This window comes from Barbus barbus (genome assembly GCF_936440315.1).
Source record: "Barbus barbus genome assembly, chromosome: 3".
Lineage (NCBI taxonomy): Eukaryota > Metazoa > Chordata > Actinopteri > Cypriniformes > Cyprinidae > Barbus > Barbus barbus.
The window spans coordinates 10,672,485-10,698,496 of record NC_136731.1 but is presented as its reverse complement, the minus strand read 5'-3'; the positions used below and the strand labels follow the sequence as shown (position 1 = coordinate 10,698,496).

The 26,012-nt window shown below is 39.1% G+C and overlaps 1 protein-coding gene and 1 long non-coding RNA gene across 3 annotated transcripts in view; one reads left to right on the top strand and one right to left on the bottom strand.

Moving 5' to 3' along the window:
- The window catches only part of LOC306855355, a 1,003,769-nt gene that overhangs the window by 358,564 nt on the left and 619,193 nt on the right, over nt 1-26,012 (bottom strand). The gene's annotated exons all lie outside the window — the stretch shown is intronic.
- LOC306855292 (uncharacterized protein) lies at nt 2,615-10,310 on the top strand. Of its 2 annotated transcripts, XM_079393870.1 has the most exons (16): nt 2,615-2,845; nt 4,996-5,025; nt 5,162-5,283; nt 5,418-5,450; nt 5,564-5,653; nt 5,758-5,829; nt 6,402-6,490; nt 6,578-6,680; nt 6,999-7,098; nt 7,325-7,377; nt 7,692-7,734; nt 8,439-8,480; nt 8,665-8,697; nt 8,925-8,966; nt 9,100-9,144; nt 10,190-10,310. In XM_079393870.1, the coding sequence occupies exons 2-15, from the start codon at nt 5,019-5,021 to the stop codon at nt 9,111-9,113; spliced, it is 843 nt and encodes a 280-aa protein (XP_079249996.1). In that variant the 5' UTR covers nt 2,615-2,845; nt 4,996-5,018; the 3' UTR covers nt 9,114-9,144; nt 10,190-10,310. The 2 variants fall into 2 exon arrangements, with proteins under 2 accessions (XP_079249996.1, XP_079249995.1); XM_079393869.1 differs by lacking the exon at nt 10,190-10,310 and having other exon boundaries at nt 9,100-9,666.

The window sequence follows — 26,012 nt, the reverse complement described above, 5'->3', positions numbered from 1 at the left end:
TTTTTTTCTCAGACAACATGGTTTCTAATAAAAAGAAATGCCCCAACTGTCCCCAGGTCATGCCCTGTGCCACTAAGGTTTGTAAGGCCTGTGGGGCAGAGCAGCCCAAGAAGGCTCGTTTGATGAAGAGGCTGCAATTTTTTTCAAATGCTTTTATTTTTATTTTTGATAAGACCTCTAAACAGAGTTTAAACACCAAATTTGAAGGTTTGAAGGTTCCCTTTCACACAGTTAAAGCCTAGTGCAGGCGTGTTAAACTCAAACACACGGTGGTACAAAATTAAAAACTGTCCAAGTTGCGGGCCAGGTAAATCTTTATTGAAAAACTGACTTAAATTGAGCATGTGATTCCCCCTTTCAGTAGTATGTGCTGAATTTAATGTAGTCATGGCATTCATGTAATATTAATAAGGAATTTAGGTACTACTGTTAAAAGTGGAGTTTAACTTTAAACACAGATTCTTCAGAATAGAATAGAATGCCTTTTATTGTTATTATACACATGTACAACGAGATTGAAGCAACTGCTTTTCCAGTGTACGTAAGAGAAATGTAACAACAAGGAATAAAATAAGTATTGCAAAAGAAGGGGGGGGGGGGGGGTAAGGTGCACAGTTCTGAGAAGCTATATATACATTAAAATAGAAAGATAAATATGGTTTGTATACTGTGTGATTTTGATTGTATCAGAAGTATTAAGTATTAAATATTGAACAGTAATGAAATTGCACAGAATATCAGTGTTATCAAAAGTATTAAATGTTAAATATTGCACAGTAGGTGGGTAGAAGAAAGTCCGGGGATCGAGGGGTAAGTGTGGAGTCAGTGCCTGTGTGAGTTCAAACTGGTTATGGCTTTTGGGAACAGGCGAGCAGATTTAACCATTAAGGTCACTGACTGTTGACTTGAAAGGCATATTAATGAACGAAGTACCCATTGCCAAAAAAAATCACTCTCCAGAACATTGTCATTCACGGTTCCATGCTGGTGGAATGATCTCCCCACCGTCATCAGGAGTGCAGAATCCCTGACAACATTCAAAAGACACGCGAAAATTCATTTATTTCGTGAGCACTTAACCTTGTAAAAAAAACATACAGTATGAATAGGTTCACCAAAGTAAAGAACACAGCTATATTGTGTATTTTACTAAATCCTGGATCCTAGATGTCCCACCTTCCTCCTCGTAGAACTAATTGTGTTATGTATTGAAATGCATTGATTTTCAGTGTAAACCTATTCATTTGGGGTGGTAAATATGAAAGATGGATGGAAAAAATCTATACATCTACAGGGCTCAACATTAATGGTTGCCCTTGGCTACCAAATTCATACAAGTGGCAATCAGATTTGGACTTTTAACCACTTTTAAAATTTAATGTTGAGTCCTGATCTGTTAATAATTCTAACATCAAATTCAAGACAGAGATTATTTTTCATACACAGTAAATTTGACAAAATAGAAAATTCACTTTTGAGGATGACTCAGTAATTTTGCTTTTGTTGGTCATAAGTGCATTCAAATTCTGTCAATATGATCAGAGGAGCTTAGTATAATATGACATGTAATAATGTGCAGTTTTTTGTCAATGCTTGGTCTTACAACAAATTTCAAGTCTTGCCTCAAACTGAATTTACACTTTTTTATAAAAAAATTTTATAAAATAAATGTCTTTGCAGCTTGAGAAGCTACATGCAATGGGCTACAAGCCACTCCTCCTCCTTCAGAAGGAAGGCAATGGCAAGAAACCTAAAATAACTTCCCTCACCCCAAGATGCGAGCTGGACCCGCTGGCTACACAACACCTCAGCAAAATAACAGCATTTTATGAGTTGGTTTGTGCAGGCGAGATGTACAGTATATATTTTTTCAGTCGCCATACAGTGTACAGTTGATTGTCAATCCTTCCCTATTTTTTCAGCACTTATCAAATATTTATAGTTTATACAACAAATGACAACCTTATTACATTTCAACGTTGTGGAATGATGGTTACATGGACGAGACAATCGTGGCAAACAAGACACTGTCCACTGAAGGCAGAACTAATCGAAAAATAAATAAATAAACAATACTCTGGTGTTTTAAAGTTATAATTCCAGCCATGTTCAATACATAGCCTTGTTAATATAGGTTACCAAGTGTAGTCTGAAAATTTGGTAAAACATAGTTGGGTTTTCTTTAAATGCCAGTTCGATATTTGGTGAATGTTGTACCAACTTTCCCTGTTTTCCCCATTGTTTCGCCTTTAGCTATTCACGCCTTGACCAAAATCATGTAAACTTGCATCCAGTGTGAAAAATAGCCTATAGCCCATTTTTTGCCTGTGTTTCAGAAATATGTAAATTTCTTACAAGCTAAGAAATATAGTCTTAAAATTCTTTTGTGCTGGAATGTCAAATAATCAGCCTGTTTGAATTTTTATAATACATTATAGTTCAGCCTCATTCCTACTTTTTTTTTCTAATCAAATTTGAACAGGTTAGAAGGTGAGTCCTGACCCTCACTCCCTGTGACGAGCAGGGCATCTCAGGGGAGGCGGGGCCAGAAATCCTTGTGGAGGAGGCGGGGCCGGAAGGCCTCATGGAGGAGGCGGAGCTGGAAGGCCCAGCTGTGGAGACTGAAGGCCTTGTGGAGGAGGCGGGGCTGGAAACCCCCCGGTGTAGAGGCTGAAGGCCTTGCGGAGGGCAGATTATACTTTTAGTTATTGAAATATGTTCTCAGGGCAGCATTGCATCTTATTGGTTATCTCAGTCGTCCAATCAGCGACAGCAGTTTTTCTCAGGACGCGGGAGACATCCTGGAGAGTGGAGACATCACACCAAGGATATCGTTGCAGTTAAGGTAATGTTATGTTTTGTTGAACTATATTAGATTATTACATTAAAATGTTAAGATAATTATAATTAGACATAATATATAATGAAGTGTATATATAACAAGTAAAGCTTGTTTCTATTGAGCTGTTATTTAACTAGCTAGCTAACTAATGTAAGTAAGCTAACTCGCAACATTAGCTAGCTAGCTCTAAGAAAGGATAATAGCTAATGTTAGTTTATATTCTATTATAACTTTTACTGGCTATAATAGCAAGTTACGCTGCTGTCATTGCACACTTTTGCTGTGGTAGTGTTGCTGCTTCCAGGGCATTTTGTCATAGCTACATACAACAAAAAACTTAACTGCTCTTTAGTGCATTTTTGATGCATATATTCTAATACTGGTCTTAGAGCACCGTTTCGTATTTAAGCACAACATTCATTTGCTGCTCTAAGGACATTTTTGCAGCATAAATTCTAATACTGCCCTCAGGGCACCTTACCGTATCTCCATGCAACATTCTAATACTGCCCTCAGGGCACCTTACCGTATCTCCATGCAGCATTCTAATACTGCCCTCAGGGCACCTTACCGTATCTCCATGCAACATTCTAATACTGCCCTCAGGGCACCTTACCGTATCTCCATGCAACATTCTAATACTGCCCTCAGGGCACCTTACCGTATCTCCATGCAACATTCTAATACTGCCCTCAGGGCACCTTACCGTATCTCCATGCGACATTCTAATACTGCCCTCAGGGCACCTACTGCCCTCAGGGCACCTTACCGTATCTCCATGCAACATTCTAATGCTGCCCTCAGGGCACCTTACCGTATCTCCATGCAACATTCATTTGCTGCTCTTAGCACATTTTGTTGCAGATATTCTAATGCTGCCCTGAGGGTGTCTTATGACATTAGATCTAGAATTGGCTGCTCTAAGGACATTTTTGCTGCATAAATTCTAATACTGCTCTCGGGGCACCTTACCGTATCTCCATGCAACATTCATTTGCTGCTATTAGCGCATTTGTTTCGCCTCAGGTATGTAAGTATCATAGTCATAAGTACCCTTACAAAAAAGAAGTTTATTCAAGTGTGCTATTAGTATACTAATTTTAAACTAAGAATAAGAGAGTATGCTTTCAGTCTACTTTTTATACATTTATCAGAGATATACTTAACAACATTATACTTAGGTATACTTGGCTTATACTAACAAGTATACAGAGAAATACAAGTATATTTGACCTATACTTGCACTTGCATCTTTTGATCAAGATACACTAAAGAAAAGTATTCTTTCCGTATACAGAACGTTTAAGTATACTTGGCTTGTAGCTGTGCTTACTCTTGTAGTAGAGTAGCCTATTAAATAATTTTCAGACATATATGCTATTTGCTACATATTGCATGTTATGCCAAGCAAGCCACTGCAAAGAAGACCATATGAAAAGAACAATTATTTTCAATCCGGAGTACGTCTTTTGAGTATGTATATGTGTAGTCCAGTGGTAGTGTACATGTGAGTTAACGTCAAGTCTACTTAAATTACATTTAAAGGTATACTTCAAGTATAAAAACTAATACCTAAATAGAAACCTACTAGTATACTTTGAAGTGCCAAAAAATATATAAATAGTAAACTATAAGTATGATATTAAGTTCACTTTAAAAAAACTTGCAAGTATACTTACAGTATAAAAACTATTAAACCAGGAGTTTACTGAATACACTTAGAAGTGTACTTTCATAAACAAAAAAGTGGGCTAGAAGTATATAACTAGTAAACTAGCAGTATATCTATAAGTTCACTTGTAGTATAGTTGCAGTACAAAATAAAACTTAAATATAAACTATTTGTGTACTCAAACTTTACTACTTTTACACTAAAAGTATACATAAAAGTATACTTTTATATACTACAAAGTGGGCCAATTTAGTCCCAAGAAGTATTAAAGTAGTACACTTATAAGTATACCACTAGTGCATTGGTATAAGTATGCTTACTATGTAAAGAATACTTGGGAAATATACTTGAACTTTACTGAAGTTTACTTAATAAAATGAAACTTGAAGTATACTTTTTTTTTTTTGGTAAGGGTAGTCATAAGTATCCCATTTACTGCTTCAGGAGAAATACATGTTTTTAATTTTTGTCTTTTGTCTAGTTTGGAAAACTTGACCAAGCCAAATGAACAGTAAGTTATTCTTATACTATTTCTTTCCTAATCTATGTTAGTCATTTGCACCATCTGCATGCATAATTATATTGTTTGCATAATTCGCATATTTACATTTGACCAGGTTTGGGACTTAATTTCTTTATCCATGCAGACTTAGAAACACTGAAGTCCCAAGGACTTCATCGTGAAGATGTCCTTGGGACAATTGGGCCTTTTAAAATCTTTCTGGGCAGTTTGGAGGCACTTGTAGGCCCATCTGAACTTCCAGATGAGGTAATTTTCTATTTCTTTTCAAAAAGTATTCTCTTCCACTTCTAGGCTATATAACTGTGTCAGCTTTTCACTTCACCTTGACTCTATTGTGTTTTATTGTAGTTTATATATTTGTTTATGTATTACTTCCTCAGGTAATGGATGCCCTATTTTACATAATCAGCAGGGTAACCCATACCTTTATAATACTCTCTCATACACGCACACACACACATATACATACATCAGATATAGATATAACATCATTTAATGACTTAAACCATTTCTCTCCCTCGCTTAGAGCCAGCCTGGGACAGAGCCCATAAATAGCCAGGCTATGCGCTTGATTTTGGAAGGCAGCTCCAGGGCCAGGAGCACTTATTTTCTAAAAGTAAGAGTTATGTGCATGTTTAAGGTTATTGTTGAGTGCTACAGAATACATTGGGTGTCAAGTTTATTTGTTTGTTCATCAATGTTTTCTTCATTTCCTGTCAGAAAAACATTCTTAGAGGAGCCAGTGCCGTCTTCGGGCCCTACTTGGTGGGAGAGTGCCACTGGACCCTCTTTGTAGGTTGCTGTTAGGTTATATAGACTATTAGGCCAGTTTCACACCGGGTGCGTGGTGTGAGCGTGTCAGCTGCGTGGCGTGTCCGTTTTTATTTCGGCTCCTATCTTAACAGATTAGACCTTGCACACCGCCTGCGTGACACACACATCTCAAACGCGTGCATGCTAGGAATAGGACTCACACCTATTTTTCACGCCACACGCAAGCGTGTTGGAAGTGTTTCCATTCAAAACAGTGAAGAAAAAAATGATGTGAGAAAAAAAAAACGTTTTAATTGGCAGAGAGGCTGCCGCACGAGACACGCTTCTGGTAAGCAAAGACATAGAAAACGCCACGCAGCTGCCACGCAACTGACACGCAACAGACACGCGACGTTCATGGGCCTTATGCGCAAAATAGCATCACACATTAGTTATCATTATTGTTGCTGTCGTGCCATTCTCATTTGTGTTGTTTGAGCTGTTAGTGCTTCACATTTTAAAAGTTTCAATGATTTTCAACACAGTCATTTCAAGATTGGTTGAAACTGCCCTTCAAACCTTTCTCATACGTTTTCCCATCTTCTGTATAGTATTGCAACTTGAAAGAGGGAACTATTACATACATTGACTCATTGGGGGAGCATCCACAGCGTTGCTCCAAAATCATCGAAAATTGGAGGTACACGGTTTTTGTATTGCTCTATAAAATGAGGTAATGAAACCTCAGAAGAGATCTCCTTCATAATTATATTCTCTAATCTTTCAGCTTATTTGCTGCTAGCAGAGGCTGCCAAAGGCCCTGGAAGTTCAAAAACAGGGACCATGACTTGCAAAATGACTCTGTGTCATGTGGAGTGTTCTCAATAATGGTACAATTTGGTCATTTTCTGCATAATGTTTCTGTTGTCTTGAAAATATAGATATTTTTAGTTTTTAACTTTAACTAGTTGAGCAATTTTGAATGAAAGTTGCAGATCAAATATTAATGGCTCTTGGACATGGACATAGTGCTACCTTCAGCATATGATACAGGAGTCATGATAGTATAATTATTAAATGAGCACCATCATTTTCTCTTGTAATAGTCCCTTGACATTTTTTTACTACAATTTGTTGCCTGCTCTATAAGGTTCAGTTATTATAAGTGATGTTATTTCATTAAAATAGACTTTCTGTTGCTCTTTTAGTTTGCAGAAATGATCCTCCAGGGACAACAAGGTCACCTCCAATGCCTCCCCATCTCCCAAGAGCGGGAGAGACTTGGGACTTTGTTGTTTAAGTCCCTTGGTAAGTAGTATACATTTGTACGGTATGTGTGCTCCTTATTGAGCTCTGCTGGCTACCTGTTGCTGTCACTGATGATTTGGAGTGGTAGCTTTAACTAGTAAATTCGGAGGATGGTCATACTTTGGACTGGTTATGGCTCTTGAAATATGTGAAGGTTATGGTTGCTTTTAATGTGTTTGTGTTATCCAGAATATCATTGTATTATACAAAGCATTTGTTTTTTCAGATAGTTCAGGCATTTGTACAATCTGCTATAAGAAGATGTCAGGGAAGAAAAAGGCAAGTGCTAATGATATTTTATCTAAAGCAACATTCCGCTGTCAGATTAAAGCCAAGTACACAGCAGACGATTCTTTTGTCACTGATTGGTCTCTAGGGAGTCATTAACATAATCCTTGGGTGAGGAGTGAATCGGCAGTTAAATCTGTGATGACGAGGGGTCACATGTGACGTGTCATGATGTGTTGATAACCCAAACTCCACCTCATCAGGGACTGGGACTTAATTTGAATGACTCCCATGACTGGTCTGTGACAAAATAATCGTTTGATGTGTACTTGGCATAACTATTTATCATGCAAAATCTTTTGCAGGAGACATGCTCATTCTGCTCTACAGAAAAGAGTTCAAAACCAGGTAGGACAACACGCACACAAACAGGTTTGTTTACAGAGGCTACTCTTAGTTGGCCCCAGCGTTGTTACTAGGGATGCACCGAATCCCGATTTTTGGGGTTCGGCCGAATACCGAATCCTACTCGCATCCTTAGTTTTAACATCAGCGATGTTGTGTACTGCTTAGGGTCCTTGCCACCACGAGACAAATTGGCATTGCAAATTGAACATAAAGCTCGACTTGAATCGCCTTCTTTTGGTTGAAAGTACTGTCAAACAAAACTTTTTTTGCTTACGAGTTCCATTTTCAGATTCTTACAGCCTACTACATTCGAACGGGTCCTATGTAAACACCTTCACGTAATCAACGGCAGTGTGACGTCGTAGCGCAAGTCTAGGGTTCGGTTTCGGTGGAAAATAAATCTAAGGTTCGGCCGAAACCGAACCCCGTCAAAAAGCCCAGGATTCGGCCGAATCCGAATCCGAATCCTGGATTCGGTGCATCCCTAGTTGTTACTGATGTTAGTTAGATTGCAGTGGCTACACATACTGTATTTTATATTCTATTTATGCACGTTACATTACACAAGCAATGTAATGTTTCATACAGCGCCCAACAAATTTGTAGGCACCCCTGTTAAAGGTGACTGAAAAACTTATTGAAAATCACAATTTGAGAACATATATCACATATTTCCAATGTAGATTCTTTTTATTTATTAACAGAGGCAGAAACATCTGAGATGGGGACTGCAGAGGCAGTTGAAGGTAAAACATGTATTTCTGAGATTTGATTCAGAGTTACACACACACCCTTTGTTTTTTCATGTGTCAATAGTAGCAAAAACGAAGGTGGAGGTTGTTGCAGGTAAACAATTAATTAGTTCTGTTGAGTTATACAGGATAATCATTTTTATTTATAAAATTTGAATGTCAATTTGACTTCCTGCAGAGGAAGAGGAGGAGGAGGCATCAGAGAAAATGGGTACCAGTATATAATATTATGATACTGTACTTTATATGATATACTGTACTTTACATACTGGATTTTATATTCTATTTATGCACGTTACATTACACAAGCAATTTAATGTTCCATACAGCGCCCAACAAATTTGTAGGCACCCCTAAAGGTGACTGAAAAACTTATTGAAAATCACAATTTGAGAATGTCACATATTTCCAATGTAGATTCTTTTTATTTATTAACAGAGGCAGAAACGGCTCAGATGGGGACTGCAGAGGCAGTTGAAGGTAAAACATGTATTTCTGAGATTTTATTCAGAGTTAACAATTAATTAGTTCTGCTGAGTTATACAGGATAATCATTTTTATTTACAAAATTTGAATGTGTCAATTTGACTTCCTGTCTGTTGAAATTATGCAGATACATCAGATTAAGAGGAGAAGGAGGAGGCATCGGAGAAAAAGGGTATATAATATTATGATACTGTACTTTTATATTCTATCTATACATTTAAGGTGGATAGGATGGACTGATTGTTAACTTGCTGGCACACATATACAAAGTTGGGCTCAAATAAGATATTTTGTAGTCCGAGTGAGTATAGAAGGAGCAGAATACACTATACTGTTTATACTTTATGTGGTGTTATATGGACCCGTGTCTGCAATGAAGCTTTATTATTATAATGTTGCCCTGCGAGCTATTTGGATTTTGCTCTACAGGTCAGCATGGATACCAAGACTGGTTCTATGCTCATGTTAAGCCCAATGTCTTTGGTATCATTGGTCTGATTGGCTGTACAGTTTGCCCAATTGGTTCTTAGAGGCACAGGTAGCCTCCGCGATCGACAGTTGGAACAACAGCTCAATTTCCAATTCAGCTGATGTATATGCACGATTCCACGTCTCATTCCTGTAGTATTAATCATCTCTAGTATCTTGTAACGGAGGTCGTCTTGTCCCAAAATATAACAAAGGTTAAACGCACAAAAAAAAAAAACTATCTGAAGCGGGAATCGAACCCCGATCACACGCGTGATGACACAGAGTCCTAACCGCAAGACCACGTCTCGTTGACAAATAGAGCTGCACTCAGTTTGTATTCGACTCAGACCGAAAGCCTCAAAGGGAGAAAAAAAAGAAACAAACAAACAAAAAAACACAATCAGTTATTGTTGTTCGGGCACCAGACAAGTATATTATACCTGCCACATTTTTATATTAATTTCATCCCGGATAGCAACGGACAACCAAACCATCCGCTACATACAAACAAGAGGAAGACAAAACAAAATACAAACTACAGGAAGAATACGTAATTTTCTTCGTTTTAATGAGGTAACGTTTTTATATTCTAGACAGGTTTTATTATTATTATTATTATTATCTCCAAGCACTACAATTCCATTCAAAAAAATAAAAAAAAAAGGAATTAATTGAGCAAAACCAAATAAGACAAAATAACACTTTTCAAATATGCATAAATGAGTGAAATGTGTATGTGTGACTAGTGAGTGGAACACTGACCAAGCTGGCAGCACGGATGGCTAAGAGTGACTCGGGAATATTAGCGGCGGCAGCCGGTCTTGGCTCCTTTGATAGGAGTATGGTTCGAACCTCCAGTTCAATCCCAGATGTTAAAAAGAGGCATTCACTGGCCAAGAGAAATGCCCTTTAGCAACAGGCTAAACAGGTAGCACCACCTCCTCTCCACAATCCGCACACTCCGAAAACGACGGATTCACCCGCAAGGACTGCCTCCAAAAAGTACGTAACTGGTCAGACCAACCTCTTTCCGGTCTCTAAACCTCACACTATATACACATAGACTCCTCCTCTTAATTAGTGCTGCTTCCAATCCAGATATAATATCATTTGGAAGGCGGTGATAGAAAAAAAATAAAATAAACAAAGGGGCAGTATAGAAAATATCTGTAATGCCACATTCTCCCCCCCAGGATGAAACAACCCATGGTTGTTAGGAGAAAAGAATCAAAAACCTAAGAATTCCTCCTCATCTGAGGTTTCTTGAAAGATGTCTTGAATTACTTTCCTTGCTTGGTCCTCCAACTGCTCAGCTGTGGGAAAACACATTTTAAGATTGCACACATGTGCAGTGCGCACATCGTCTCCAGTTGCCTCCAACGCAATGTGGTAATTCAAAGGTCCCAGTGACTTCAGAACCCGGTAAGGCCCTTTCCATTTTGGTGCCAATTTGGCACTAAACTTGTTTTGTGCACTAGATTGCGGAAAGTTGCGAAGCCATACCCTGTCTTTGATCTTGAAAGTTGTGTCTCGTCTTTTTTTGTTATAGTTCCGGAGTTGTCGATGTTGGGCTTTTCTGCAACTCTCTTTAACTTGAGATTGCAGTTGTTGTATGTGAGAGATTACATCATAGGAGGTGGTGTCAGGAGTGAGATTTGGACCGTGCAGAATTTTATCCATTGGCCCTCTCAGTTTCCTTCCAAGCTGCAATTCTGCTGGAGTAACTCCAGTGGTTTCCTGGATGGCAGAGTTAATGGCGAATCTCATCTCTGGTAAGAACTGGTCCCATTTGTTGTGGTTGTCATCCACATATGACGCAATCATACTTTTGAGAGTTCTATTCACACGTTCAGTCATATTTGTCTGAGGGTGATATGCTGTGGTTAACTTTGGTGTCACTCTCCATTTTTCACATACTTCTCTGAACACAGATGAGACAAACTGGGTGCCTCTATCAGAAAGAATGAAGTCTGGAACCCCCCAACGAGTTAAGATTTCTTTTCTGAAAATTGTTGCAATATTTTGAGCGGTGGCATGACGCATGGGGAAACACTCAACCCATCGTGAGTAATAATCAACAAAAACCAGCAAGTACACATTTTGCTGTGTACTCCGGGGTAGTGGACCCATAATATCAACTCCCAACATTTCGTTTGGTTTAGTGGTGGTAACTGATTGGAGTTTCCCTGCAGGTTTCTGGTTATCATGCCGAAGGGTTTGGCATTTCACACATTCCCTGACATGATGTTTCACATCAGTCCACATCCCTGGCCAAAACGCTACTTCCTGGAGCCGCTTATAGGTCTTATAAATTCCTCTATGGCTACTCAAGGGATGTGCATGATAGTGCTGAAGGAGAGATTGCCGGAGAGTGCTGGGAACATACACTCTATAGTGTATCTGATTATTCTTCAGGTGAGTTTTGTGATACAATTTGTCCTCTACCACTTCGTATTGTTCCATCTGAGGGCTTTGTTCTTCTGCTACTGCTTGTAATAACTTTGTTATTTCACAGTCTTTATGTTGTTCCTCCCACAAGACAATATCTGTCACCGGAAGCTCTGGATGTTGATCCATTTCTTGCTTGGCATAAATTGCGGTAATGGGAGAATTTGCTGTGACTGATGACCTTGACAAAGCATCAGGAGCGACGTTTAATTTCCCTTTACGGTATTCAATAACGAAGTTGAATTTTTGCAGTCTCAGGACCCATCGAATGAGGCGACTGTTGGTTTTAGTGGATCCCATGACCCATTGCAGAGCAGAATGGTCTGTGACAACCGTGAAAAGTTTGTATTCAAGGTAATGTTGCCACTTTTCTAAGGCCCATATAACTGCCAGACACTCTTTTTCGGTTGCCGTGTAGTTGTTCTCTGCTCCAGTTAATGTTCGACTGCCATATGCAATAACCTCCTCCCTACCTGGATCTTTCCTCTGCGTGAGAATGGCACCCAGTCCAGTATCACTAGCATCTGTATATACGATGAAAGGAACTTGAAGATCGGGGTGGCCAAGAATGGGGGGCGAGGTAAGGCATGCTTTTAACTGGTCAAACGCTTGTTGACACTGTGTCGTCCATTTAAACCTCTGTCCTTTTTTTTTCAAGGAATTTAGGGGCTCAGCAATTTTAGAAAAATTTGGCACGAACCGGTGGTACCAACCGGCTAATCCCAAGAACCTCTGAACTTCCTTCAAGGTGTTGGGAGCAGGAAAGGCACGAATGGCCTCAACTTTACTTGAATCAGCTGTGATGCCCTTATTACTCACCACATGTCCCAAAAAGGTGATTTCTGGAAGAAAGAAATTGCACTTTTTCAAGTTAATAGTCAACCCGGCAGTATCCAGCCTGTGAAGAACAGTTTTCAGGTCACTGAAGTGCTGGGCCACTGAGGGAGAATAAATAATAATGTCGTCAATATAGACAAAGCAGATTTTCTTTCTTAGCTCCCCCAGGACTGTCTCCATCAGCCTCTGGAAGGTGGCAGGTGCATTTTTTAACCCAAAAGGCATAACATTGAAGTGATATAGACCTGCAGACACAATAAAAGCAGTCTTGGCTTTACTATCATTGTCCATTATCACTTGCCAATAACCACTGTTGAGGTCTATGGTAGAGAAAACGGATGCCCCGGAGAGTGATTCTAGGATCTCCGTGATGTTTGGGAGAGGGTAAGCATCATTTTCTGTAGTTGCATTGACTTTACGGTAGTCTACACAGAACCTTAACTTTCCATTTTTCTTTGGAACCAGAACTACCGGTGAGGCCCAAGCAGAATGTGATGGCTCCACAATTCCTTCTTTCAACATTACCTCCAATTGTTCCTCCATTGCTGCTTGTTTGACAGGTGATAACCGATATGGCCGTTGCTTGATAGGAACCTGGCAGGTGGTATAGATGCGATGTTGCAGGACATCTGTTCGCCCAGTTCGGTGAGTACATACTCGTGAGTTGCGTTCTAGGATCTGAAATAGTTGTTGCTTTCCTTCCATAGGTAGATGTGCTTTACTTACGGCATCTTTAATTAATGTTGCATCGTCCACGCTGCCAATTTGTAACATGGTCAAGGAAGGTTGAGGAGGAGGAACAGCACTTAACAAGGTCAAATTTAGTTTTCTGGTTCTTTTCTCTTCCTTCATTGTTGACAAAGTCACCAGCGGTTCACTGGCATTTCCAGGTTGAAATGGATGTTCTACAGTAGGTTCAGACTTGAAAGAATATTTGTGTTCACTTACATTAATTTGCAGGCCACTGAAAAAGATGAAGTCCAAACCCAAGATGATGGCATAAGCAAGAGCTTGAGAAGGGAGGACCACAGCAGGTACTGTAATGGCTTTATTGTGCAGATGAATATTAATGTTTATCCATCCTAAAGGACTCTCAGCTTTGCCATTTGCCAGGTAGAGAGGACCACCTGACCACGGTTGAAGCTGAACAGGGGTTATAATTTGCTTCATAAGACTTTCGTGAATTAACGTGTAGCTTGCTCCAGTATCCACAATCGCTTTCCCCAACCAGGATTCAATGCGAATTGGAACTACTAATTGTTGTGGTATGGTCATGAATGCATTTGATTGTGAAGGGGTTAAAATCTGAGTTTCAGCTTGTGTCTGAGGTGTTTCAGAGGCTGCCACATTATTATTGGATGGTCGTCCTCCTGACTTTGCAGAGTGATGAGAATATTTTCCTTGTGTGAAATGTTGTTGACCAGAAGACTGCTGGGAAGGTGGATGTCCATACATTGGGCAGTTGCCTGGAGGATGTGGTCCATTACATCTCCAACATTGAACAGACGGTTTCTCAGCAGATCGGTTGGATAAGTGTTTTTGTGAATTGGCTTGTTGTTTAAAGCCCACACGACCTTCATACCGAAGCTGTTCTTCATGGTCTTTTTCCAGTTGGTGTCCGAGTCTAACCAGATCTTCGACAGTGTTAACACGACTGCGCAGCTGGCTTGCAAGGTAAGGCTTAATATTTTTTAGGATCATTTTCACAATCTCGTTTTCTGTTAACGTGGCTTTCCATCTTTTACACAGTGCTCGATAAGTGAATGCAAAATCTCTTACTGATTCCTTCTCCCCTTGAACTCTAGTGCGGACACGTTCAGCCAGCTCGTCCTCATAGTCCTCAGACAAAAAAGCAGAGAGGAAGGCAGCCTCAAACTCCTTCCAAGTGGTTATATTGGAGCGACTTACTTCCCACCAGTCACGTGCAGTGCCATGCAACACTGTGCGGAAGGTAGCCAGGAGATCTACATCCGTCAAAGGATGTAGAGCCAGAAAATCTTGACACTTAGTCAAGTACAACAGGGGGTCAGCGTCATCAGTAGGACGCCCAAAAGTGGGAAATGTTAATTTAATGTGGTCACTTTTTGCCAGAGGCATTGGTAGAAGAGGTGAAACAGTCTCTATTGGATGTGCACCCGAAATCTTAGTTGTTTTTTCTGTTTGTGCTTCAGCCTTTTCCTCAATGAACACTTGGACATCATTTTGCAGTTCGGCTACACAAGTACGACATTTGTGAATTTGTGTTTCACATTGCTGAAGATTCGTGGTTACATAATCAAGGCTACCCTGAAGTGTGCGTTGAATAGCTTTGATATCCTGTTGTAACTCCACCCGTAGCTGTTCCACCTACTACTACCGAGGTGAAGGATTGTTCCATTTTTTGAATTTCCTTTGAGATCATCAGTTGCACAGCCTTAATCAATTGGTCAGTCTCGCCTGCCTCTTGTTGTTTAGCTGCAGTCATTAGGGTGACAACCTGTTGATTGTTGGTCTCCACCTTTGCTGCAAGATCGATGATCTGGTTCTCATGGTGGGAAGATGAGGCCTTCAGTACCTGGGTAAGCTCATTTACAGTTTTCTCCTGCCTTTTCATGAACTCCGTCAGATTGTCCCAGTTACCTTGCAAATGGGCATTATATTGTTGAATTCCCCTCCCAGGGGTTGGAAGAATACCAGGAAGATCATGCTGAGCCATTGAAGAAGATGTACCATCCAAAGACGTACAAATTTGCATGCTGTCATGTTGTGGGGCCCAAGTGAGAGGTTGCACAAGGGTGCTGCCTCCAAGAACAGGGGAGAGCATCCGCACCTGGGTTCCAGGAAAGGCGAAACTGTGTGGAGTGGAAATGTTATACATAGTTGGGTCATGTGGAGGAAGTCCTGAACGGGTCTGAGTTAGTACAGGAGGTGGCCAAATTGGAGTGGAAATACTAGGGGGATCAGGGGCATCAATATCCACATAGGTGGAAGGTGGGGAAGAGGAAGTGGCCATGTCTTGTAATGTGTGGGAATATTTTAAATGTTGGGAAAAAAATAAAAAAAATGAAAAATTCAAGGCCTGTGTATGTATTTGGGGCAACAGGGGCGAAATAATAATAAAAAGAAAACAGTTCTTCTCTACAATCAATTACAGCATTTTCCAAAAAAAAAGAAAAAACCCAACAAATACATTTCCCAAATAAAAGTTCCACACATTTCCTTGATAAGAACTTATTCACAAGATTTCAATTGACAAAGGTTATTCAAGAACACCACAGTATTTAGATTTTCACTCCAAAATCACAGATAATCACATACATTCCCTCAAGAGCATAAAAGTTCATGGATTCAAATATTCACATTCCACACATCTTCCAAAATTTACAGTCACAAAATTTCAAATGGTCATATCCAGTTTGTTTAGTTCAAGTCCCTGTTCGGGCGCCATTTCTGTAACGGAGGTCGTCTTGTCCCAAAATATAACAAAGGTTAAACGCACAAAAAAAAAAAACTATCTGAAGCGGGAATCGAACCCCGATCACACGCGTGATGACACAGAGTCCTAACCGCAAGACCACGTCTCGTTGACAAATAGAGCTGCACTCAGTTTGTATTCGACTCAGACCGAAAGCCTCAAAGGGAGAAAAAAAAGAAACAAACAAACAAAAAAACACAATCAGTTATTGTTGTTCGGGCGCCAGACAAGTATATTATACCTGCCACATTTTTATATTAATTTCATCCCGGATAGCAACGGACAACCAAACCATCCGCTACATACAAACAAGAGGAAGACAAAACAAAATACAAACTACAGGAAGAATACATAATTTTCTTCGTTTTAATGAGGTAACGTTTTTATATTCTAGACAGGTTTTATTATTATTATTATCTCCAAGCACTACAATTCCATTCAAAAAAAGAAAAAAAAAAGGAATTAATTGAGCAAAACCAAATAAGACAAAATAACACTTTTCAAATATGCATAAATGAGTGAAATGTGTATGTGTGACTAGTGAGTGGAACACTGACCAAGCTGGCAGCACGGATGGCTAAGAGTGACTCGGGAATATTAGCGGCGGCAGCCGGTCTTGGCTCCTTTGATAGGAGTATGGTTCGAACCTCCAGTTCAATCCCAGATGTTAAAAAGAGGCATTCACTGGCCAAGAGAAATGCCCTTTAGCAACAGGCTAAACAGGTAGCACCACCTCCTCTCCACAATCCGCACACTCCGAAAACGACGGATTCACCCGCAAGGACTGCCTCCAAAAAGTACGTAACTGGTCAGACCAACCTCTTTCCGGTCTCTAAACCTCACACTATATACACATAGACTCCTCCTCTTAATTAGTGCTGCTTCCAATCCAGATATAATATCATTTGGAAGGCGGTGATAGAAAAAAAATAAAATAAACAAAGGGGCAGTATAGAAAATATCTGTAATGCCACAATCTGCATTTAAAAAGAGCATGGGACTTATGTACAAAGCTTGCGTACACACAAAGCAGCTGCGCACGCCTCTTCTCATGCACACATTCAGATGTACAAAGACTACTTGAACGTGAGTGTGCAGTCATGTGATATAGGCCGTCTCGCTCCATGTTTTCAATGCCTAATGAAGATCCGATGGGATTGAAACGTTGCGTTGTTTTCAAGTACATAAATTTCCTTTTGGAGCATAAACAGGGGGCAGACCACCTCTTGTACTATATTTGATACAATTGATTTTTTTGGATGTGCGCACCACTCTTCTCTCTAATTTATTGGCACCCTAATTTCAACAGGGGTGCCAATAAATATTTCATTATTACCATTGAAATGACACTGAACTGAAATGACATTTAACAACATGTGTATGTATTCTTTATTGAAGATGGATTCTATGTGGACAGCCTGTTGAAGGTGGCGTCTTCAAAGAAAGCTAAAAGGTTGGTAATGCTACGACTAGAGTTGGGTTGGGTGGGTGTGCATTTTTATATGACAAATTGACTTGATAGAGGCAAGAGTGCAGATAACATCAGTAGAACATGTGTGTTATGTGCCTAATGCAACTAATGCAAAAAAACAGGTAAAACTACAAACTATGTAGAGTAATGAGTAATGGCTTATGGCTAGAGTAATGGCTTATTTGTCAAACAATATGATGTTGTTCACTTAAGCCTCATGGTTTTATAGGTGATCTTTGTCTACAGATATGTTGGTTTTTGATGTTCACAAAAAATGATGTGTTATCATTGCACAGGCACTTTGTTTCAGTAGAGGAGCTGCAGAGGAGATGCTCTGCACCAGAAAAATTCTCTGGTCACCTCATGGTGACTTATTTGAGGAAGGCAAAGGGGAAAAAAAAGGAGCTTGTGAGGGAATTGAAAGAGGCAGGGGTGCAGCTGAGTCCGTATGGCTCAAACACTACAATGTGCACCAAACTAGTTGAAGGTAACATATATGCAGTCAGAACTAGGCGATTTCTTAAAGGTGTACATTCAAACAGATTCCCTTATTATTGAATTAGGTGTTCCCACCAAAGGTTGTAGAACTGCAAGTTTTAGAATGTCAGCCATGTTGGAGGCATAAGTAGCCTAGGTGAATGAATGAGGCATAGGCAAACAAATGCAAATGGCCATACAGTTTAACAAAATGTAAACTGTTTAGTAACTAAAATATAAACTACATTAGTAACATGTTAATGTCTCATTTACTCATTGGCTCCTTTTGTGTCACAGAGGAGTGCCAAGGTCTTGCTAAAGACCTAGGATATTTGACCAAGGAAATACCCTTCAAAATCATAGGCCAGCAGCTGGCCGAGCGAGGCTGCAGAAGAGAGGATCTTGACTTGAGGTAAAATATGCATACAGATATTCTTTTCCTTCCACTTTTTAAGTCTTTCTCCTTCTGAATTGGCATAATATTGTTATGCCAGTGCTTTCACTCAATTCGTAATTGTACTGTATACAAGGGCGTAAATCCCAGGGGGGTCAGGACCCCTCCCATCTAAGGGTTGTCCCTTTTTTATTTTATTCACATTAAACATCGGATGACGTTTTTCTTTTCTTAAATAGAAATGATGCTGACTAATTAATAAATTAGTGACAAAGTTCACTATGTTAGTGTAATATAATGTAACGTTACGTAGCTTGAATGCACCCACTACAACTAACGTGTACACGACGATAAGCCTAACGTTACGTGTGTGAACTGATATTAGGGTTAATATTGAAGATCTACAGTTGTGTTTTGCTCAATATGAAGTTAAGTGGCCAATCAGTTAAATATATATCCTCTGTCCCCGACGAAACCTAATATTTATGTGGAGGACGCAAGATCATTTTATAATTATAATATGACCGCGTGGTGAAACTATGAATTTATATAAAGATTTGTGTTGTTGTTGCCCAGATAAAATGACAGAGAAAAGAAAAATGGACATCAGATCTTTTTTCAGCAGGCCTACACCAAAACGGCAAGTATATAACCTATATAACTATAACTTAAAACATTTATTTGTTACAAAAGCATTGTATTTCTTTTATATGGGGACACTTTTTCAAAATTAGTCATTATGTTTTAAGTTGTTTTTGTGGCTTGATTGTAAACAACTTAAAAATAAATAAATGGTATTTTTATTTATAATTTATTTCGCTTTTTCATTGAATCAAGAGAAACACTGAAAAGAAGGGTATTGGCACAGTCTCCATGCTACACTAATGATAGTATTAAGGCTTTCCGCTGTGTACACAAATCCTTTACAAGTATAATTGTGGCTGTATTATTTGTGTCCCCTTAAAAAATTGCTCTTCAGACATTTTGTTTATTGTCCCCCCCTACTGTTAGATCAGATTTACGCCCATGACTGTATATAATGTAACTTGTCTCAGAGATTTCTTTTGTTTGTTTATAGAGCTGAACTCGACATAATCGAACAAGTGTTGGGCGACAACATGGACATGTATTCAAAGGTCACACACACACTTGGACCCCAAGTATGCCAGGTTGTGTTTCAGATCATCAGAGAGTGCCTTGTTGCAAAAGCAAGGGCTCTAGAAAATTGAATTTTGACACTATTTCTGACACAATTACACTATGTGCTGCAAACTGTTCACTGTACTGTACTATTCACTGTTACATCACTGCAAAAAATGCAATTAAACAATATTTTTTGGTTAAATCTGTTTATTATTATTATTTAGCGCTTGTATCTTCTTGTTTTGTGCTTTTTGTAAAGCTCTCGTTTGGCTTGCTCTATCCGCTGGCGATAAGCATGAAGTGCATGTATTTTTCGTTTTCTTGAAACAATGCCAAAACGATTGAAGGCCACTGTGTGTGCGCTCTTCACTGTAGTGTACAGGTCACTACTATACATGTAATTTTCTGATTTGCTCCACTCCAGTAAATCTGTCAACATAGACTGAAGTTGAACTTGTGCATTGACATCAACATCCTCCTTCATAGTGTCATCAAGCTTTGCCTTTGTTATTGTTTTGAAAATGCGACCTCTAGTGGCGAAATCTTACATATTGTGCCTTTAAAAGCTCTGAAAAGGGAGTCAAACTTGTCTGGTGTTTGTCACAATAGATGTCTAGCAGATGGTACGGCAGAGTGATGTACATGTGCCATCAAGGCAAATCTACTAAATTCTACTAAAAAGTTTTGTATTAAGTTTTATTAAGCTAATGCTACGGTTCTTTATGTTATCTCTTACACCTTGCCCTCCTAATGATGGTGATACATAAATAGCTTTCTTTCTTTTCAGAAGCAGATGTTGTAGTTGTTATTACAGTCTGGCATAACTGCTGACCACATTGAGCTCCCTGTGGTAAATTGAACAAAGAGTCTCATTCAAGGGAGGATTTGTTTATCGCACATTCCCTGACACTCCCTGTAAAAATAGAGGGTGGAGTATTAACATTACTGAGATTTCAAAATTGTTCTCTGTACTGAAAGTATTTTATACATAGATCAACTAGACTTGAGGATTTTTGTTCAAAGTCAAAATGGTGGAAGAGGCAACATGACTGATGTGGGAAAATGCAGCAAATTGCCTCCTTTGAGGCTGGGACTCTAAATAGTGTTCTGTGCTCGTCAGTGCAGCTAAAAACAGAACAGTTAGCATGCTTTGTTTGAACTTCTGTCATGGCATTAGAACTGGTACGCTGCTGTCGCTTGCAAAAACACAATGGCGGCGCCTTGGGTGGAAACATGCAGATTAAGGGTCGGTAATATTATAATAAGATCCCCTTTCTACATCACAGGGGGAGCGAAAACTGAGCAGCTAGTTTTTTTTTCATAAGCTTGCAGAGAAAGCCCATGAAGTGAGTGTGACCGTTAGCAGCATCAAGTCTTAAAAAAAACATAATTTTTTGCTTTTGTTAATTATATAATAAATAAAAAGAAAACAAATAGATAAAATACAAAACGATTAGAAAAGCTAGTGTTAGTTTTTTTTTTTTTTTTAAGTATAGAATTAGAAAATAAAGTGCAGATAAAATAAATAAAAATAAAGTTAGGGTCAAATAAAGATGGAAGAGAGATGTTTTTAGCCGATTCTTGAAGATGGCTAAGGACTCAGCTGCTCGGATTGAGTTGGGCAGGTCATTCCACCAGGAGGGAACATTTAATTTAAAAGTGAGTTAAAGTGATTTTGTTCCTCTTTGGGATGGTACAGTAAAGCGATGTTCATTTGCAGAACACAAGCAAGAGGGTACATAAGTCTGAAGTAATGAATTTAGGTAAAGAGGTGCAGAGCCAGTGGTGGTTTTGTAGGCAAACATTAATGCTTTGAATTTTATGCGAGCAACTATTGGTAGCCAGTGCAAATTGATAAACAGAGGTGTGGCGTGTGTTCTTTTCGGCTCATTAAAAATGAATCTTGCTGCCGCGTTCTAGATTAATTGTAAAGGTTTGATAGAACTGTCGAGCAAGCAGTTCTGTCTTAGCCAGGTTGAGTTGAAGGTGATGGTCCTTCATCCATCAAGAAATGTCTAAATAACAAATAATAATAATAATAAATATAACAAATATTTTTTAGGATTATTAGGTTACTAGCTTGACCATTTTTTTTTTTTTTTTTAGACTTTTTCTCCTCCAATTTAATTTGACCCAGTTATGAGAATTGCACGAAATTCATATTCTGAACACATGATATTGCTGTCAGATAACAGCCACACTTGGCAGAGCACATCATGAGTAGAGCTTTTGTTGAGTTGCTGGAGTGGCTGCAAGTAGTTTGCATGCATGAGGTAAGCAAGCAGAGCACAATCCTAGAACATCATGTGATGCACTGAGAACTGTAGAGAACTGATTTTTTTAATGTTCTTTTATTATTATTATTTACTGGCCTGAGGAAAAAGAAGAATGGGGTGTAGAGAGCAGCAGCTTATTTGCATTTAAAGCTACAGAAGCTAAAAGAGCCTGTTTGAATTAGGCCAACAAAATGGTATGTAATAAGAAATAATTTTTATTTATAGCCTAACTTTAATCTGACATTGTAAAGCTTTAAGAAGAATATATCAACCTGTGTAAAATGAAAAAAATGGTACCTGCTGTATGTTGCTTGTTTATTAGTCAACCATAAACCATTTAGATACTTTATTTGTCCTCAGAGAGGAAATTAATTTTCACAGAAGATGCATATAAAACACAAGGACCGCTACACATTATGTACAAACTTGTCACAATACATTCACAAACAGTTACGTCTCCCACAAAAAAAATAAATGCTAGAGTGTAAGATGAAGGCTGATTATGTACCGTAGGAAGAAAACTCTTACTAAAGTTATTCCTCCTACGCATAGGTAGTCTATACCTACGGCCAGATGGGAGAGTGATGAAATACTGATGGAGTGGGTGATCTGGGGGCATTTAGGATTATACGTGCTTTCTGAATCGTAGCTGAAGTAACACAGTCTGATAATTTAGGAGTAGGAATACCAATAATCCTACTAGCCAAATGAGGTAACTTTAAAAGTTTGTTCCTATTAAGCATATGAAAAAACAAATGGCACCATACATAATAACTGGCTCAATAATACTCTGATACAGGAGAAGGAGACGAGGCTGAACAGACAGCTGCTAAAGTTTACGAAGAACTGTAAGTCTCTGTTGACAGCCTTTATAAATACCTAAAATACACTGATTAAAATTAAGATGCTCATCCAATGAAATGCCAAGGTATCTAAAATGCTCCACTCTTTCAGCCATCTCTCCATTAATGTCAATACTGGGATTCTGTGTTTTGGAGGATCTAAAAACCAGTTCTTTAGTCTTTGAAATGTTGAGATGTAAAAAATTGTCATCACACCATTGTGCTAAAATATGTTGTGGAACGTTGATAGTCCAAAACATAATCGCTATCTCTGCTTTTGAGCAATGCAAGAATAGCTGTGTCATCTGCATTTAAAATAATGGATAGTAGTAAATGGACTTTGACAATCATTTGTATAGAGAATGTAGAGGAATGAACTTAATACACATCCCTGGGGGGCCCCAGTATTAAGAACAATGGTGGGTGATAAAAAATTGTTCACTTGTACTACTTTCGGCCTATTAGACAGAAAGTTAAAAATCCAGTCAATTAATGGTGATGGAACTTGCAGGACCTGTAATTTCTTGATTACCTGATGATGCTGACTTGAATTAAAGTCAGAACAAATGTCCAAGTGTTGACGCAAACAGTGCAGAAGACAAGCCACTGTGTCATCTGTACTTCTTTTCTGCTTGTATGCAAATTAAGTCCAAAAATGGTGAAACATATGGAAAATTATATTTTGGACCAATTTCTCAAAACATTTAATTATGATTGAGGTTAACGACACCGGCCTGTAATGATGCTCACTAAAGCACGGTGCGAACACGCCAAATAGTGGGTAGTTCCACAGTAGTTTGGGTACGATGAAAAGGTTCCTGCGGTGCGAAAGGGCCATGATCTGGTTAAAGAAACAGCGGTATAAGCGGATACTAGCAGCTACAGTATCGCCAGTGTTTTACTGCAAAAGCATGACAACAGCTGGAAACTGGTCGCATAATGTTCTAGAAGAGTGACAGTGTCTGAAACAAGATATTCCCTTATAGAGAAGGTGCGGGCTGTCTCGTATTTTCTTTATGACCGCGAAAAGAACTAAAAATACTCCACGAGTTTTGATCGTACAGATAAGAACAAAGTATTGTTTGAAACTGCAAAGGGTCTACTTTTATATGAGTATAGTCATAATAACAACAAAACAATATGCTTTTAAAAAATAGAGAAAATAAACAGGGTGCGTTCTCCGCCGGCTCTGTCTCTGGCACCTCTCTTCACAGACACATAAATAAAACAACATGAATCTCCGCAAATACTCACCTCAAATACACAAGAAATATATGTATAGAAAGCTTGAAATGTCTACTTTTAAATGAAGTAAGACACGTCCAAAACAAATATTCTCTGTTAAAGTAATCCATATGAAGCCAACGCGATGTCCAGTTTTCCCGTCTCAACTCATTATATCTAATGCGGTCACGCCCACGGTTCGGGGCATGGAATGTCGCCACAAAAACAAACCGGTGTGTGAAACTCTCGGATGTATTTTAAAGATTCTATGCCGCAAACTTTAAATATTTCACATACTTTTGAAAATCCAGCGTTTAGTTGGCCCTGATAAGTGTTCGTCGTCACATTTGTAAACACGACGGATTTCTTCTTTCGTGAGGGGGTTTGACGCCACAGCAGCTTTGTTTCCTGGTGGACTGGAAATAAACGCGACTCTCGCGTCTCCCGGAAATCCGGTTTAATTCAACCAGTCAGATGACGACTTCGACATTCCTGAAGTGTTTCCAGAAAAGTGTGCCATATGCATCAGACGCAACGGTCCGTGGGCGTGACGTCTGAGGCCGAGCCTACCTAAGTCATGACTCATGGCAGATCACGAGGCGTTTGCTTCCTTTATTGCAGATGAACTGGAAGCTATAGAAATGCCGTTATTGTTGTATGAAATTGAGAATGTGAAGGTTGATACCTTCTTGCATAGACCCTTTATACTCAAAAAGTGACTTAGAAAATTTAATTCAATATATTGTTTTCTGTGAGCAAATAAACAAGATGATTTTCACATTATTTTGAAACAAAAACTCTAGACTACAAGATCCAGTTCTCAAAAGTCTTGTAAACAAATTTACTGTTTTTTAAGGCCTTATTTCAGTGACTTTTGTTTTTCACTAACCACGCATAAACGTTGCTTTCTCAAAAACACAATCAAGTACATAAATGCTGCAAACATATTATTGTAGCCCAGTTTGTACTGTTTACAGTGTCATTAGACTTTAACCATTTATATGTTTATAAGCAACTGAAAAAAGCACAAATGTCAGGGCATGTCAAAACTTCTCCAGGCCCCCAAAACACCCTCAGACCCCAGGGGGTTAATGCAAAAGCTGAGTGTGTACCAGGAAAAAGCTTGGTTGTTGCAGATGCATTGTCGCGAAGCCCGTTAAACACAATGGAGGACTTTATGACAGCAGATGTGAGTTGTCATGTAGATGCAGTCATCGGTTGTCTGCCAGTGTCTCAACATAAGTTGACAAAAATAAAAATGGAGAGACAGAAGGATGAGCAGCTACAAAATGTGGAGAGATTCATTACGAAAGGATGGCAAGAATACGCCAAAGGTGTTCCTAACAGTGTAGAGTTTTTCCAAATGGAAAGGCTCTTTGTCAGTAAGTGATGGACTGATTGTGCTGGGGAATCGCATTGTAATTCCAAAAACTATGAGACGCGAGATGCTTGGCAGAATTCGTGACGGACACCAAGGCTTATCAAAATGCAGGGTACAGGCCCAAGAGGCTGTATGGTGGCCTGGAATTTCTGAGGATCTTAGGCGCAAAATAGAGACATGCAGGTTCTGTATAGAAAATAAACTTGCACAGCTCTGAAGTTCAACTCTAAAGTCCACACCTCTGCCAGAAAGGCTATGGACTTGTGTATGCATGAAGGGAAACAATATCTGGTGGTATCGGACTATTATTCGTGCTACATGGAGATCCTTCTGCTACAGTCTACTACATCAGAGCATGTTATTCAAAGACTTAAAGCGTTATTTGCAAGGTTTGGCATTCCAGAACAAATTGTTAGTGACAATGTGCCACAATTCTCCAGTGAAACTTGGAGAAGCTTCTGTGGTATGTACGATACTCCGCACATTACATCAAGTCCACACAATCCACAGGGAAATGGACACGCTGAACAGGCAATTCAAACTGCAAAGCACATTCTGAAACAGGACGAACCAGTGGTAGCACTCATGTGTTTTCAAACTACTCCTACCTCCTCTACTGGGG

Bases quoted from the DNA above. Each gene is read 5' to 3' on its own strand.
- LOC306855292 (XM_079393870.1), top strand. The intron at 5,451-5,563 runs GTAACCCATACC...TCCCTCGCTTAG, and splicing joins TATTTTACATAATCAGCAGG to AGCCAGCCTGGGACAGAGCC. The intron at 6,491-6,577 runs GTACACGGTTTT...CTAATCTTTCAG, and splicing joins AAAATCATCGAAAATTGGAG to CTTATTTGCTGCTAGCAGAG.